This window comes from Penicillium rubens, assembly GCF_028828025.1.
Source record: "Penicillium rubens strain IBT 27055 chromosome Unknown utg000002l_segment0_segment0, whole genome shotgun sequence".
In the NCBI taxonomy this organism is placed as follows: Eukaryota; Fungi; Ascomycota; class Eurotiomycetes; order Eurotiales; family Aspergillaceae; genus Penicillium; species Penicillium rubens.
The window spans coordinates 3019883-3037540 of record NW_026890600.1 but is presented as its reverse complement, the minus strand read 5'-3'; the positions used below and the strand labels follow the sequence as shown (position 1 = coordinate 3037540).

Genomic DNA, 17658 nt, shown 5'->3' with positions numbered 1-17658 from the left:
GAGAAAAACTGCGCGTCTTCCACTCGCACGGACCCCCAACGCCACTCCAATAAACAAAGGGAGGGGTACTCCGTACTTTTACCAAATACCCCAGTTCTGTTTTTTTCTTTTCTTTTTTCTTCTTAATTCAAGGTGCAACATACATATGTACAATGTGATTATTATTTTTAGTTCCCTGTGTTACATATGTACCTTGAAAGAATAAAAATTGAAAAAGAGGAAATGCAAAAAAAAAAAAAAAAAAAAAAAAAAAAAAAAAGGCAGTTCCAACTGGCGATAGGCCACGCGAAATCCCCCCTTGCTTAAGTGCCACCATGAGCCCACTCGCACTGCCTCTTCTGAAGTCCACATCTGATTCATCTGATTCATCAGTATTCTCGGAGGAATGACAGAAAGCTACTGACTCTTATTGGCGCCAAACCAATATCTTGTATAAAAAAAAAAGGAAAGAAAAGACCTGGTTTATAGTGTACCTATACCCATATACAATATAAAGTATGTTTCTTGTATACTACAATGCATATAACATAATGCCCTTATATCTTCCATCTTCTATCTACAACATAGTGCAGTCCCAAAAGATCTAACGGGCCCGTCCCGGTCCGTGGGTCCCGCCGTCACTCGTCAAATCACATGGCTTTCGATAATTCGGGAAAAAACTATACACATCCAACGCCTCATATGCACCGAGTATGATCAGCAATAGTAGAGAATAGCGAGAATAGCGAAATATAGCAGAAAACAAAATAGCAAATTATCCACATGAAAATAAAAAGAAAAGAAACGAAAACCTAATCTATGATATTCCGTACTCCATACTCCAATCTCCGTACTCCGTACAATCACCCCGGATACTCTTTCCCCTCCCCTCTCTTCCATCCCTAGCATCACTAGACATTCTATATCAATTCAAAATCTGTCACCAATGCAGACATCTCCCGTCGCATAGCGCCGATCACACTCTCCGCTGTGTCTCGGTCCAGACGGGATTCCGGTGCGAAGAGCCCAAAGTCTAACCGACCATTACGGATGGCGGCTTCCACGTCGATCATAGGCTGTTGAAATGTAAGCAATCGCATAAGGCTCAATCACCCTGGTAACATGCAGAAGTGATGTGCATTCGCCCACTTACCAGGAAGATGTTTTGAGCCGTTGAGGCGCTTGGATGTTCGAGGCCCGGGCTCGTCTCGGCTGCACCCGGTGGCGCCACGCCATTGCCATTAATCGGAATTGAGTCTTTTTCCGAAACTGGGGCGGCCCCGCTAAGATCTTCAAACTCCTCGCGTTGAATTGCTGTGAGAGCAAACTTTACTTGGTCACCGTTGCTGGGTGCTTTCAATTCTTGCTCAGGGAGTCGCAGAAAATTGACGCAGGTGTCGATTCGGACGCCCGTCCATTCGGCAATTTCCAGGAGAGACACACCCGAGTATTCTGGTCGGCTGATCTTGTTGATCTCAGTTTGGATTCTGCGGGCGGCGTCAAGGAGGGTGTCGTTGGAATCGCTGAGTTTGTCGTCCAGTCGTAGTGGAACAATGTTAACGGTGGGAACCATTGACTCGGCGAGACCCTCGATGGAATGAGATCGATTGGCAAGGTACAGTCCAACAGTTAACCGCCTGCGAGACCCTGCGTCATCTATGGTTTCAGCTGCATCCAATTCCTGCAAATGCACTCGAGCATAGACAGCCAAAAAGACGGTCTGAATGCTAAGGCCCTGGCGCTTAGCAACCTTTTCGACACTAGTCATATTCGAAACCAGACCCGGCCGGTAGTGATGTTGCACAGAGCCAAAGCCATCCCCTCGTTTTACCGCTGTTGGCATTTGGCCTAGATACTTTTGCCAGAATTGCCGCCGGACATCCACGGGCGAATGAACATGCTGGAATGTCACGAGCTGTGAGAGTTCAAGGTCGGGGTTTGGCCTGGCAACCTCCTCTTGACTGCAGTGTGTAACAAGTCTGTCTAAGATATGGGGTAGACTGACAGCGTCGTACAGTGCATGGTGGATTTGCAGAATAAGCGCCGTTCCCTTGTTCGTTTGACAGGCATGCAGTGCGACCGGCACTGCCCCAAATTCTTGCTTGAGACTTCTTGAAACAAGATGCCGATCAAACTTGGAATGCCAGATCACAGGGATGTTCACAGCCTCAAACTCGATCTGCATATAGGGCAATAGCGGAGAGCCAGAAGTGGGAACGAATGCTGTTCGAAGCATTGGGGTTTGGTCTATGACCCGAGCCCAGGCCCGATCAAGTACTTCAGGGCTCAATTTCCGTGATGCCACATAGTAGAACTCAGGGTAGAATACCCGGGGATTCACGGCGTGCATTGAGAGGAAATAGACCTGTCCTGCAGTTGCGGGGAACACCTTTCGCACCCGTTGCGAATCAATACCGTGCGACCGTAGCAGTTCCGCTACATTAGTACCATTGAGTGATTCGTGGAGAATGCTCGATATATTTGTGAGTAAGAACTCCGTCTGGTTGCTGTTGGCTGCCTTGGCCATGTTCTCGATGGTACCAGCCCGAAGCATGTCACTGACTGCAAGCTTGACGGACTGTTTCTTCAGGAGCGCAGCCACCTTGATGGCGCTGATGCTGTCCAGACCAAGCTCGAAAATTGTGGAGCTCTTCTCAATGGAGCTTTCAGGTACTCCGGATGCAATGGAAAGAACCTTGCGGATCTTTGACTCAATGGGCAACCATTGTGCGTGACTGAGTGCCCGGGGCTCTGCATCAGTCTTGATATCTTGTCCCAACTCATCCTGGAAAGCCGCGCTCCCACAAACCTTCACTCCTTCGCTGGTGAATTCGACAGTCTGTTCAGATGGATCATCAATGATAGACGAAAGTATATCGCCCATCTGCCCCAAGAGCGCAAGTGTGTCTTGATCTCCAACAACATTCCCACGACAAGCAACTCGTCCAACCAAATCCTCCCCGACACCTTCTACTTCAGCGCAAACAGGGTATTCAACATCGGCTGTTCCACCAATAGATCTATACAAAGCCTGGCCAGGCTGGGCCTGGATATTCTCTACCGGCCTCTTCTGATACATGAAAAGCGTATCAAACAACGCCCGCGATCCCGTATCTGGTCTGGCGCGCCGAAGCGGGAAATGCTGATGTTCAGACATGGCTAGGAGAGCCTCCTGTACATACTTCACCAATTCTACGCGCGTCCCATGAAGAATAACTCGCATGGCGACAGTGTTCATGGTCGGGAACATCACATGCTCAGAGTCAGCCACGTTCCGACCAGAAAGGACAAGCCCAAATCCAACGTCTAGCTTCTTGACATGCGTGGCAAGGACAAGAGACCAACAGCTGACGAGAAGTGCCTGGAGAGTAATGCTATGGCGTTTGCAGAACGCCTCCGCTTTGGACAGTGGCACAGATAACGATTGTTCTGCTCGGCGAACGACAGTCGACGCATTGTCAGCATGCTCCATAGACGCGAAAGATACCGGAGCGAAATTAGATAGCGTTGCTCGCCAGAACCTGAGTGCTTCCTGGCCAGATGAGGAAATAATTTGCTCGAGAATGTCATCAACCGGCGGGCGGGAGCACTCTGCACCAGCATAAGACCTTGCGATATCTTCATGAAGTAGGTTGATTGACCAGCCATCATAAAGAGCATGCGCAATTGACAAAACGACGTATCGCCTAGCTCCATCCACTGCAATGGCAATAGATAGCAAAGGGCTGCTTATCAGTTCTTGGCGTGCCCTTGAACGCTGAGTCTCTATAATGGATTCCACGGAGACTCCGTGCAAATAGACAGTCTGAAGGTCAATATGATCCTCGTCATGAACTATTTGGGCATACGAAACAGGAATCTGCGGATCCCAGACTTCAACGAACGAAGTACGAAGTATAGGGTGGGCCCTAACGACAGCTCTCCATGCCCGCTCCATCTTTTCAATGTCCACATCTGGCTCAAGCTCGAGGATTTCGTGGCTGTAGTAATGCTTGTAACCGGAGGCAGACATTTCTGCTACCATAGCTTCTTGGATGGGTGTAGCTGGTAGGATTCGAGTCGCGCTCGGCGGGAGAAGACCTTCAGCACCGATAAACTTGGCCAATGATTTCTCTAGCTGATTGAGCAATGGCAATGCCGCATCTTTTGTATGGCTACTTGTCATTGAGAGTTGCTCGCTCATGGCCTTCACTGTACGATGGCGCATGATGGAGCTAACGGGAAGTTTGATTCCGGCCTTGCTCAACCGAGAGGAGATTTTGATTGCATCGATGCTATCAAGTCCAACTTCAAAGATTGACGTGTTCTCGCTGATGGATTGCGGTTCCACTTCTGCAAGGGTTTCGATGACGTTGCGGATTGTGGAAGCCTGGGAAGTCCATTCAAACAAAGAGCCATTGGTATATTCACCATTTGTTTGTTCTAATGTTCTCGGAGATTCGTAGTGACCGTTGACTTCGCCATTCGTCACAGTCTGAGTGAGAGGCACCCGGTTTATCTTGGGCAACTCTTTGTGCCTGGGGTCTTGCGCAAACCCAGAAAGTATTCGTTCAAACGTAGATAACATCTGCTGAGCGTCCTCCAACGATACCACATGGCTCTTTGCGGCAATGGTGGCTGTCAGATATTGCTTGCCATTGCGCACAACTTCAAAGGCCAGAGGGTACTCATGCTGGGCCTCTGAGTCGAGTGTACGCCAAAGACCTTTTGTGGACGATTCGTGGGTATCATCTTCCCTCTGGAAGACAAACAAAGAGTTGAAGAGTCGCTCATCGGAACTTTTTCCGAGCCATTTCACAATGTCCCGCAGAGCAGTGTTTTGAAAAGGAATCATGGACACATGGTAGTCATGGCAGCGCTGAGCAATATCAGACCAAGACTCCAAGCCATCCAGCTGGACGTTGCTGGGGATCGTATTAAACAGTGGCCCAATAACGTCGCCAATGCCTGGTATATCGATTGTCCTGCCTGAGGCAATGATACCAAGTGGTGGCACGAATGAGTATTGCTCCTGGAGAGTGAGAAGCCAGCAGGCATGGAGAACAGCTTGCTGTGTGACATTGAGCGACTGGCAAAGATGGTCGACCTGATTCGTCGCATTCATTTGAACTTTGAGCAAAACTGGCGAGCTATTTGCTTGGCCGTTCTCGGCGAAGGCTCGATCACGACAGCCAACAAGATGCTCTTTCCAGAATGCCTCTGCTGCAGGATCTTTACAAAGGGGACCGAAGTGCAATACATCAGTGAACTCCGGGATTGACTGTGAACTGTTGCTCTGGCCGAGATAATTTCGGGCAACCGATTCGAGGAGCAGGACCAGGCTGTTTCCATCATAGAGAGCATGGAAGATGTTCAGACACATCACCGATGTTTCGGGGGAAGAAATGACTCCGACTTCCCACAGATTTGATGAAAGACTGTCGAGCTGGGTGGTCCAGTGTTGGTGTCGTTGTTTGCGCAAGTCATCAATCTCCTCGTTGGTGCCGGCGGTAGCAAGGAACCACGGGAGGGCTTCTTTCTTCATGACAGCTTGGGCGTAGCCATCCGGGGATGGCGAAAACCTGACACGCAGCATCTGAACGTCTTTCTGGGCCTGACTCCAAGCTGCGCGCAAATCCTCGAGATTGACCGAAGGGTCGAGCTCGAAAGTGAAAGATGAGCAGTACAATGGCGTGCTGCTAGACAGGTAGTGGTATATGATACCTTCCTGGAGCGGAGTGCAGGGCGCAATGGTTTCAACGTCAGCATCGATGGCTCCGATATGCTCGACGATAGCGTGGGAGTTCTTGTGGGCGAAAGCCTCGATGCGTTGCTTGGAATTTCTTTGGAGGGTATCCCCAGAGACAGAAGACGACATAGGCACCTGTAGAGCCGAAGCCATGCCAGAAATTGTAGGATCTAGACATCGTTAGTCAAGTATATTCTCAGCCAGCACTTGGAATGTCAGACTTACACTTCATGACGATCGATGGCTGAGCCTGAGAAAAGCCAGCCTCCCGGAGACATCTCGAGAACGCAATAACAGATATAGAATCCAGGCCAAGCTCGTAGATACTGGACCATGGCGAAATCTTCTCTGCAGAAGAACCAATAAACCTCGCCAAAACAGAAATGATCTTCTGTTCCTGGACACTGTCAGTAGGCTGGCCAACACTCATCGAGCCCAATTTCTGAATATCCTCCAGAGAAAACTCCTGATAGGTACCCTTCAAGACTTTCATATCAACCTTGTTATTGGCAGAAAGTGGGAAGCGGGTCATCGGGATGATATGTGTAGGCACCATATACCCGGGAAGATGAGTGCGGCAAGCGCCCTTGATCTTCGACAGTAGGGCGCGATCATCTTTTGATGATCGGACCCTGACGTCGACAGCACGAGATTTCCTATCTGCAGCGACAGTCGTAAAAAAAGAGACAAGTTGGTCCTTCGACTGTTTGGGGTGCGTGATCACTAGGGTAGCGACTTCGTTCAATCCAGGCGTTGCTTGTTTGATGACCTCGTTAATTTCTCCAATTTCAAGTCGCTGTCCACGGAGCTTGACCTGGTCATCAATACGACCAAGGAACTGGAAGCTTCCATCGTACAAAATCCTCACGAGATCACCTGTGCGATAGATGCGATCGCCGAATTTGGGGAGCTCTTGGAACCGTTCTTTGGTGAGGTCGGCTCGGTTCAGGTAGCCTTTTCCAACGAGAGGCCCCGAGACGCAGAGTTCGCCTATACTGCCGCGTAGGACTGGTGTCGTGGTGCCGGGGCTGAAGACATATGACCCTACATTATCGAACTGGGGCCCGATGTTTGAGGCTTTGTCGTTGACAGACATCCGTGGGAGCATGGTGCATCCGATAGTAACTTCAGTAGGCCCGTATCCATTGTAAATAACACCATGTCTGCCCCAGGCATCGAGGATTTCTTGTTTCAAAGCCTCTCCGCCGGTGACGAAGACTCCCCGACAAAGGGACGGAACTTCGTCGGGATGGACTAGTCTGGCCAGACTGGGCGTCAGGTCGATATGCGTAATTTGAAGCTTCTGTATTGTTCCAGTGAGATCCTCAAACAGCAGATCTCGCGGACAGGAAGTGACGCAAATTCCAACACTCCAGCTCCAGTACTGTTCCAAAACGCTGACGTCGAAATGGAAGGAGGCAAATTGTAACCACCGAGACTCTTCATCCCAGTGTCCTGCGAACAATCGTTGGAATGCCAGCATTGCTTGCACAGCATTATCGTGCGTGATCTCGCAGCCTTTCGGTGTTCCGGTTGTACCGGAGGTGTACAGACAATAACAAGTATCATCTGGCTGAATAGAACGGGAAAGTGAGATGTCACCTGTTGAAACTCCATCAAACAGCCCAGGCTCATCAAGTGCCTGGATGTCAATATCTGGCAGACCCTCCAGTTCGGCCATCTTCAATTGATTGCAAAGCAGGATCTTGGTACCGGAGTCCTCTAACATGAACTGCTTACGAGAGATAGGGGCACCAGGGTCAATAGCCAAATATGCACATCCAGCTTTCATGATACCCAGAATCGCCATGGAGGCTTCAGGGCACTTGTCAAAGCATATTCCCACAATTCCACCAGGAACGGCTCCCTTTGCCTGCAGGAGATGTGCAATTTGATTGCCGCATTCATTAAACTTGCGGTAAGTCCAAGACTTCTTCTGGAGATTGTCTGCAGTGTTACCGAAAGCAAATTCGAACGCAATCCTGTCGGGGATCCTGAGCGCGTTCGTTTCGACGAATTGGTGCAGCAAAGACACCGTAGTAGGAATTGGGGCTTCTTTCGCAGGGGTAATGGATAGCAGACTACTACCCACGGACTCGTAATCGGCGGAACTGGCATCTGGACGGAAGACAGTATCCTGCAAAATTTTGTCATACTGACTCAAGAGAATCGTTGCTTGCTCCGCAGGGACGAGATCTCCCCGGTAGCTCAGTGAAATCTGAAGATCTGTCGATTGTGGAATCAACTCGATAGAAAGAGGATACTGCATAATGTTAGTCAAAACCTGCAAAGCCGCGGAGTATTCTGTCTGCTTGTTCTACTTACATCAATATTCGTCTCCTCGTCAATGATATCCCACCCATCGGTACCAACAGCATCCAAAGTAAACTTCTGATAGACAAACAGCGTATCGAATAGTGGCTCATCGCTGCCTAGCCAACGCTGGATATGTGACAGAGGTGCGAACTGATTCTTCACCAATAAAGCATTTCGCTTCAGTGTACGGTCCAAAAGCTGTCGGTTGGAACCCTCAATACGCATGGGCGTTGGCACTGTGACCAAACACGGGAATACCGCATGTTGAGCAGCGGCAGATAAGTTTCTACCAGAAAGCACAGTCCCAAAAGTGACGTTGGACTCGCCTGTATATGCAGAGAGCAAGCGGGCCCATGCGGTTTGCCCCGCTGCCTGTAGTGTAACGCCGATCTCTCGACAGGCATCTTCAAGGGCCTTGCGAGACTGTGCGCAACGGATGGAGGTGGTGAGTAATGTTCGCTCGTTTGTGCGGATGGGATGCAAGTCGGGGAATTTGGAGGGTTGCACTTCTGGGACCAGTTCCTTCCAGAAGTATTGCGCGGATTCGCTCTGGCTCTTGCTTTCAAGAAGGATAGGGCCGAGAGTATTGGTTACCGGCGCCGGCATAGACAGAGCCTTCCCTTCATATGCTGACCTGACGTCTGCAAATATGGTAGCCAGAGACTGAGCATCGTAAATAGCGTGCAATGCAGAAAAATGCATCATACTGGTGTTATCACCTGCCTCTACTTCAATGCTCCATGGGGGTTGGTGGAGATTTTCCAAAGCATGCTTTTCTTGAACACCAGGGGTGTCTGCCATGGGGGTCGTGGTCTCGCACCATGGTAGTTTGCTGTTGTCATGGTAAGTTATCATAGCAAAAGGATTCTGCTGATCGCGCAATTGCACGAAGCCTGTTCGAAGCATCTCATGCTGAGCCATGACTTTAGACCATGCTTCTTTCAAAATCCTCTTGTCCAGAGGAACGGAGAATCTCAAGCCCATTCTGTTGAAGTACACTTCACCATGTGAATTCGTGAACATCGCCAGCATTCCATTCTGAACTGGCGTACAAGGGCGAAGAGATTGCACCATTTGCGAAGAAATCTCAAGTTGTTCGCAGACAGATTGTAAATGATGGGTTTGGAAAAGTTCAAAGTCAAACTCGATTTCCTCGACAACCTTGGAGCTGGAAGTAAGAAGAGAAGCAATTTGGTCAATAGAAGCAGCCTGATATAAGTCAGTAAGTTATTAACAGAATTCATGGTTGACAATCAACCCCCGCGGATATGACATGACATACCTCGAGAATATCACCAGATGAGATATTATACCCTAACCCACGCAGCTTCGCCGATACCTGCACAGCATTGATACTATCCAGGCCAAGTTGAAAGATCGTCGTATCCTGGAGCACATTATCCGAGTCGACATTGGAAAATTTGCAAAGAAGGTCGCGAACAATCTCCTCTTGGTAGGACCATGGGCGCTTTTGCCGAGGTTCGGTCAGGAAATGAACAGATTCTGTCATTTTGGGCACCTTCTGTTCAAAGACCCGAGGAATGTCTGTCTCAAATAGTCGCTTATCGGATGCCTGAGCAGACGGGTACTGAGTGATGTGTCCAACAAGGGCCACAAAGTCCCGCGCGATGTTCTCAGCCACAGCTTGCGAGACATGGGATACTTGGAAGTGGAGGCAGACACGGATGCTGTCGATTGACTCGTCGGGGACGATCTCACAAATTAAGGGGAATCCCATGTTTCCTTCGTCCTGAAGAAGTTCCCAGATATTGCGGTCAAGATCTGCACTTCTGTTCTGGAAGATGACCAGCGTGTCAAAGAGGCGAGAGCCATCACCAAGAACACGCCGTTGAATACGCCGTAAAGGACTGAGTTGGTGAGGCAAAATGTCGTTATTGCTCTTTTGGGACAAGTTAATGATGTCAATATTTGTTGCGGTCGAGGAGAACTTAGTTCGAATTGGAAGTGTGTTGAAGCAAGGGCCAACTATCCGATCTACGCCATCCAAGGGAACAGTTCGGCAGCTGAAGACATTGCCGAAGCAGACGTCGGAGGAATCAGTGTACAGAGAGAGGATTCTGGCCCATGCAGCGTGGAAGATGTTCAACGGAGTCACAGAGAGGTCTTTGCATTGTTGCTTGAATGATATGAAAGATCCATTTAGGGATGTATGGATCTGCTGTGATGCCAACTTGTCTGCATGGGCTACAGGCTCGGGCGTGGGAATAAGGGTCGGTGAAACACCTGACAAGTACTGGTCCCAGTATTCGTCCGACGAGCCATAATCAACAGAGGTCATGTAATCGATGAAGTTGCGGAATGGAGCGGTTGTTGGCAATGCTTGGTTTGAAAGCAACAGCTGGAGCTCTTGTAACAACTGGGCGATACCTTCTCCGTCATACAATGCATGATGAATGGACAGCAGAAGATGTGTCTTCTGCGCAGTGGAGTCGGTTATCAAAGTCAACGAGTAGGGCAGCTGGCCGTTGACAGGAGAAAGGCCCTCAAATTTGGACTTGCTCTCCTTGATGACATTCTCAAGTTCAGAAGAAGAGGTTTCAATATGAGACCACGGTAAGACCGATGTATCCAGTACAACCTGAACATATGCAAACCGCTTGTCATGAGTTTGCATGAAACAAGTTCTAAGAATGCCTTGTCTTTGCATCATCTTGGCCCATGCTGCTCTCATATCCTGAGCATCGGTGTGCAGAAGAAGCAAGAGGTGATTGAAATAAGCTGAATGACCACTAGACTCAGCTGCAAGCATAGCCTCCTGGAGTGGAGTGCAAGGGTAAATGCTCTGAACTGGTACAGCTGCAGCTTTGAACTCATCTTCTACCTGATGAGTGAATGCTTCATCGAACACAGTTGGTGGTGCGGGCACCACAGCCTGTCCGGGCTGATTCTCGTTGATCGTGGCAGGAATGACAGCTGAAAGCTGAGCAATAGAGCTATGGCACAAGATTGTGGACACAGCAATCCTTCCACATCCAGACTCATACAGCTTCCGCGAGAAGGAAATGGCAGAAAGAGAGTCCAGACCCATTCTGTAGAAGGACACGTGCTTGCGGATGTTGCTTTGGTCGGTACCAGTAACTGCGGATAGCGCACTACAGATGGTCCTCTCAAGCTCAGTGAAATTATCACCAGTATCATCGGCATTGAGCTTTGGCGAGAATATCGTAAGGTCTTTTGTTGTCAGCTGTCCCAGCCGTTGCCTCAACATGAAATGGTCAGTCTCATAGGACCTAGTAAGATCTATCGCTTCTACGAGAACGAGAAGCGACGGAAGGCTAGAAGGAGACAGTCTCTTGGTGAGCTCCTTGAAAAGATCATTCGTAGCTTCCTCGATTTGCACAGAATCTGAGTATTTCGTTGAAGGAACCCAAAATACTGCCAATCTCTGCTGGCGCAATGTTGGTTCGTCCAAAATCATGCTCACTGATTCGTGGACCATTTCCAAAGACATGAGAGCGCGATCAACTTCATCAAGATCAGTAGACAGGCCATACGGCTGTGCAAGGCCAGGACTTCGGGAAAGAATGAGTGTACCATCAGGAAGAAGTCTTCCCATGTCACCCGTTCTATAGATCCGACCGAGCTCAGGATGGTCAACGAATCGCCTAGTCGCTGATGGCTCGAAGTCAGGTAGACAGCGCCCAACTTGATCTCCGCCAAAGCATAACTCTCCAATGGCGCCGCGTGGAAGAAGGCCTAGTGAATCTCCATCTGCCACGATCATCACAGATGTGTTCTTCAAGGGTCTACCAACGTTTCGAACATAGGTCGTTGCTTGCATATTGGGACAGAGAGTACATGCGTGAGCCAGTGCGCGACTGCTGTATACTTGGTGAAGACCTTTGCCGGCCCAGTTGCGATGGAGCTTGGGAGTCATTTCATCGCCCGAAGAGAGGAGGTATTGCACACTGGGGACGGCTTGTGGATCAATAGGGGAGGCCAGCATGGGAGGCAAGTGAAGGTGTGTTATTTCCATATCTTTACAAGCTTGCTCGATGCGAGTCCTCATGATTAAGTCTGTAGTTGAGCACAATGTCATGCCAACGTGCCAAGCGAAGAATGTCTGGCAAATTGATGCTGTGTTTTTGTTAGAGAGATAACCTAGACATCAAAATTTGGAAAACTTACTACCTGACCCTTGAAGACAAGATAGCATTTTCGACCGGGTTTGCGATGGATACAGGTCTGCAAGGGCTTTGATATTGCTTTGTAGGTTTTGGCGCGAGATGACGATGGTCTCCGTGAAGTCATTCTCAGTAAGCGTCACTTCAGCATAGGCAACATCAGACCCTTCATTAATATGTGGAATATTAAACTCATGATAAACATCCAGCGAATAAGAGAGGTGAAGCAGCTGGATGGACTTCGAAGAATTCAGGCGATGATTCGTTTCCGTCAAGTGGTCGACGATGCAGAACTTGGATTTCGCCACGGAGAGAATAGAATGAATTTTCTGCACAGAGGCCTGGGGAATGAGGAGAAGACCAGCACCAGCCTTCGCAACTCCCAGCACAGCAACATAAAAGTCAAGGGACGTTGTCAGATGAATGGCGATTAGATCGTCTTTCGTCACTCCGACATGGAGCAAAAGGTGTGCAAAGGCATTGGCTCGGGAGTTTAGTTGACTGTAGGTCATGCTTTCGACAAATGGAGCGGGAGTTTCTGGCTTCCAAAGCATCAACTCAACCGCTACCCGGTCAGGGTCTGTAGAGGCAATCGTCTCGACGCTGGATGTCAAACTTGGCAGATCAACCTGCTCGCACGATGCTGCCTGTTGAATAGACAACGTGGACGAGGGAAGATATGATCGAATCTCCCTGAGCGGAAGCTTAATCTTCTCGATCAAGATCGAGGCCACGGAATCAATCTGCTTGAGAAGTATCATAGCTTGCTCGTATGGTAACAGCGACTTTTGATAAGTCATCCGGGCAAAGATGCTTTCTTCTCGTGGCTCAAACTCCAGCAAAAGCGCAAATTCTAGAAATTCGCCCGCCCCAACCTCCCGGAACACCGAGCCCTGCTCATCATCTGACCAAATGCTTTCCTGCCACACAAACGCCGTATCGAAGAGACTGCGGTTCAAATCAATACCAGAAGCCTTCTTTATATCCTGAAGAGGAAGGCTGCCATGCTCGATTGACTTGCGGTTCGTGTTCTGGATAGCCAAGAGGAGATCAGTCACGTCTTGCATTTTGTCGAGGTTCATGCGTGTAGGCAACGTTCTAATACAAGGCCCGAGAACAGTCTCGATGCTCTTTAAGGGCAGAGTCCTGCCTGAAAAGACAGACCCGAAGGTAACGTCGCCGGTTCCAAGGTAGGAAGAAAGGATATAGCAAAACGCGGCTTGGAAAATGGTTTGCCGGCTCACGCGAAGATGCTGGGAAACCTCGTTAAGTTTTGATACGGAGATATCCAGCACATGAGTAGCCCTGTCGGTAGCATGTACGACATCTGCATTTCCATGGAAAGTAGGGAAAGTTGTAGGATAAAGACCCTGTAGTTGATCACGCCAGTACGCTGAGGACTCTGTTGCCGATTTGCCCAGTTTGTGCTCAATGAAAAAGTTTGCGACCACATTGTATGGGGGTTTAGAAGTGAGCTCCTCTCCAGACAGGATCCTTCTAAGGTCCTTCATCATGAGTTGCCAAGACCATCCATCGTAAAGTGCATGATGGATATGCACCAGCACGCGGAGATGATCCTTCCCTTCTTTGATCTGGACTCGGAAAGGGTTCAAGACATCGTGACCCGCACTCAAGCCCAAATCGTAGTCAAGCTCTTGTTTCACGGAAATATGCTTGTCAATGGTATTCCAGGTGAAGCGGCCATATGAGTGATCTTTGAGGCCGATTTGCACAAATCCAGACCGCAGGATCTCGTTGTGGTCCACCAGTTGACCAAATGCATTTTTCACCGAAGCTAAATTGACCGAAGGCTCGAATTCCAGCTCAATCCAGTTGCAGTATGCCTGGTCGTCTCGAACAGTCTCCAAGATCATAGCCTGTTGGATATGGCTACACGGTACGATGTCCGAAACCTGTTCGCTCAAACCCAGTGAGTCGACCCTTGCTGCGCCTGCATCTAAAACAAGTTGTAGAATAGTTTGCAGAGCCGCTTGTGTACCATCAGTCGGGCTCGCAGCTTCAAGGCTGGTGGCAAGCTGCCAGATCCCGTCCACTGAGTCTGCCTCCAAAAGGGTAGCCACACCTAAGCGAATTCCTGCATCCAATAGATGGGACGCGAGACGGATTGCTGCTAGCGAATCAAGCCCTGCTGCTGCTAGGCTCTCCGTCGACGAGAGTCGTCGGCCTAGCACATCAGCCACGCTTGAGATGATAGACTCTTCTTTTTCGTCTCGGCAGGGTTGATCATCAAAAGCCTGAGCGGTGCTTCGGTGGTGAATGAAATCTGCCTCTAATGTTTTACGGTCGATCTTGCCCGAGGGAAGTTGGGGGAATTGGTCGACGAGTACGAATTCGCCAGGAATCATGAACCGAGGCAACAGCCGACGACAGACGTCTCGGAGACTGCTGTCTGTCGTTACCTTGTCGGTGACCAGAACAAATGCAACCAAATTGCCGTCGATGACTATGGTTACAGCACTGCGGACACCGGAAGCTCTCGTGATAACATGCTCGATCTCGCCAAGCTCTATCCGCTGACCTCGCAGCTTCACCTGGCCGCTGGAAATTCGGCCGAAACACTCAATCTCTCCAGTGGGGAGTATACGGGCTTTGTCCCCCGTGCGATAGAGGCGGCCATACACCGGACTGTCTATAAATGCCTTGGCATTTTCTTCAGGTCGATTGATATACCCGTCTGCCAATTGAGGGCCGCCCACCACAAGCTCTCCGACTTGGCCCAGTGAAAGGGGGTGAAGTTGCATGGATGATAGATCGTCGTCAGAGGGGAGTGGCATGATGTATGCGGAAACAGTTTTAAAAGGCTTTCCAATCATATTGACACGATCCTTGGCCTTGAAATGGGTGGCAGCGGTACAGTGGATTGCTGCTTCGGTAGGCCCGTACATCCCATGGAGAATGCCATCTCTGCCCTCAGACTGGCCAAACTCGTCTACCACATGTCTAGTGAGCATTTCACCAATAGTGAGGAGCACCTGGAGAGATGGAGCTGCGGCTCGTACGCGCAGCAACTCTCCGGCTACCGTTGGGGTCAACTCGGCGGCGTCGACTCTCATCGTAGTCATCACATGGGAAATATCAAGAAGCATATTCTCTCTCTCGGAGCCGATGAGGGTTGACCCTCGCATCATCGGGAAGAAAACCTCAAACACGGAAACATCAAAGGTGGGAGATGCAAATTGTAAAAAGCGCTTGAAATGGGGTATCAAATCATCATGAGCAAGGAGTGATTGGGTGGCAGCAAGATGGGACACCCCGACACCTTTGGGGCGGCCCGTAGAGCCTGATGTGTACATGACATATGCCAGGTCAGTGGAAGTGCTGTTTTCTGAGCATGGCTCTATGGTTTCGGTGTTTGTTTCAAGACCGTCCACGGTAAGGATAGAAATGTGCTCTTTCGGCGGTACTCTTGTTGCAAGAGCATCATTTGTGACCACCACAGATGCAGCCACATCTTGCAGGATAAACTCAATGCGATCTATTGGTGCATCGGTGTTCAAGGGACAGAAAGCTGCGCCGGACTTGAGAATAGCCAGCCACGAAATGTATAATTCCACAGACTGGGGCAGAAGTACTGGCACAACCCTCTGTAGGCCCTTCGAAGTTCTCGAAGCGCGAGCAATTTTACTCGCCAACTCCGAGGAAAGCCGGTCCAAATCACGGTATGACAAGCAACGAACATGTCCATCCGCAGTGAGGAATTCAATGGCGTTGTTTGAATCGTTGAGCTTGCACAGGGCAAGCTCGTGTAGAAGTTGAGGCCCTGGCAGTGTGGAGGGTGAGGTGTTTGAAATTGCTAGATCAGGAACCTCCGCGGCAGACAATGTCACCTGTATACCTTTATGGGCAGCCTGCTCTTGCACGATCTGTTTCAGCTGGTTGCCCAGTTGGTACAGGAAAGCGGCGTCCATGCCTCCGGTCGCACACAGGACTCCCACCTGAGTCGCGGGGTCCAGGGTCCACTGCAACGTCGGGGCATGTCCGACATCACTGCACAAAGGATCTTCCAACACCACGGCTGTGTGTTTAAGTGAGAGATCTGATACGGGAGCCAGATCTGCTGGCTGAACCGTCTGGGCAGATAAATCTGCCTTGACTGGCGCACCATTCAATAAAAAGACTGGGTTCTCGTCTGTTGTGAATGCGCGTAGCAAGACTGCCCATGACAAAGCAAATATTTCCGATGGGAGTTGGGCATCCACCTGCCATGGTACGATGTGAACATCATCACCATCGTCATTGACGGCGGGAAACTGGGTGAATCGGTCCATGACCTGTGTGGTTTGTTCTTTTTTCCCTCCTCTCACTCATACATATTCAAGGTAAAGTATATACCTAGTACCTAGGTAGTCTGCTTAGTCGATCTAATTAGGTGCAACGTGAGTGGCTGGAGAAGATCGTATGCAGGCAAACGCGCCAAAAAAAAAGTAGTCCCACATCCAGCAATTTTGGTGAAAGGGGATTTTCGGGGTTTTAACAAAAAGAAAAAAGCAAATCGAGGGGCACATCCATACAGATGAGATTTTTGTATGATCTCCAGCGAGCCAAGCGCGGAAAAGCGAAGTGGGTGAGAATGTATTATTTCCGATATTATTTATTATGTATTTTGAAGGTATTACCTATGTACCTTATTACCTATGTACTCTACAGACTCTGCCTATTATTTTCTTATTTAATACTAATCCTTCCATATTTTTTATTATTACAACGTTGGAAAGGTCAGACCATATTCCCCCACTACTCGGCTGAATCAGCCGCCGAAACAGCCCTGGAGCAGTGGAGAGTGTCCGGTCATGAATGACGTAGGCCTACATATAGGTAGTATGAGATCCTATATAATATATTACAAACTGACAAGATTAATATGCAGAGCAGTAGCAATAATAGGCTCATATAATATCGTTCCCCTCAAAACGCCCAAGCGCCGAAAGGTAAAAAAAGAAAAAGGCCAAAAAAATAATAACTGGTTCTATACTCCGGAGGAATTTTCCTGCAAGTCCCACTGTAAACGAGTCCAATGCGTTGCCAAGAGGGGTAACAACGTGAACATGTTACAGATGTACTCCGTATGTATACCATAATACGTACAACCAATCATTCCCGACATCGGCCGTAAGACACTTAATTATAAATGGCTATGCTCTGGTTGATCGTGGTGTGCATGAAGCAACCTTTTCTTCTTCTTCTTCTTCTTCTTTTATCTTCCTGCATATAGTGTGGATCTAATACGGGATAGAGAAATATGTCAATATTTATAAATTACTACCGTCGTACTCCGTAGACTAAAAAGAAGTAAAAAAGAAAACATACAGTGGAGACCTCGGATGAAATTCACTGATTGATAAAATTGATAAAATCCGATAAAATTGAAAAAAACACCCGAACCAGGAAAATACGGGAAACTTGGCAAAAAGCTCAAGCGAGGGCTTCAGAGAACCTTCAAGGGGATCCACTTGGTCAAGTTATCTGATC

General features: G+C 49.0%; 1 protein-coding gene across 1 annotated transcript; it reads right to left on the bottom strand.

Annotated features, from left to right (window-relative positions):
- Positions 1-899: 899 nt before the first annotated feature.
- sidC (nonribosomal siderophore peptide synthase SidC) lies at positions 900-16457 on the bottom strand (the record flags this gene model as incomplete). The annotated part of the gene is made up of 6 exons (XM_061212770.1): positions 900-1055; positions 1133-5877; positions 5933-7970; positions 8033-9232; positions 9306-12121; positions 12173-16457. The coding sequence occupies 6 exons, from the start codon at positions 16455-16457 to the stop codon at positions 900-902; spliced, it is 15240 nt and encodes a 5079-aa protein (XP_061069791.1).
- Positions 16458-17658: the final 1201 nt, after the last annotated feature.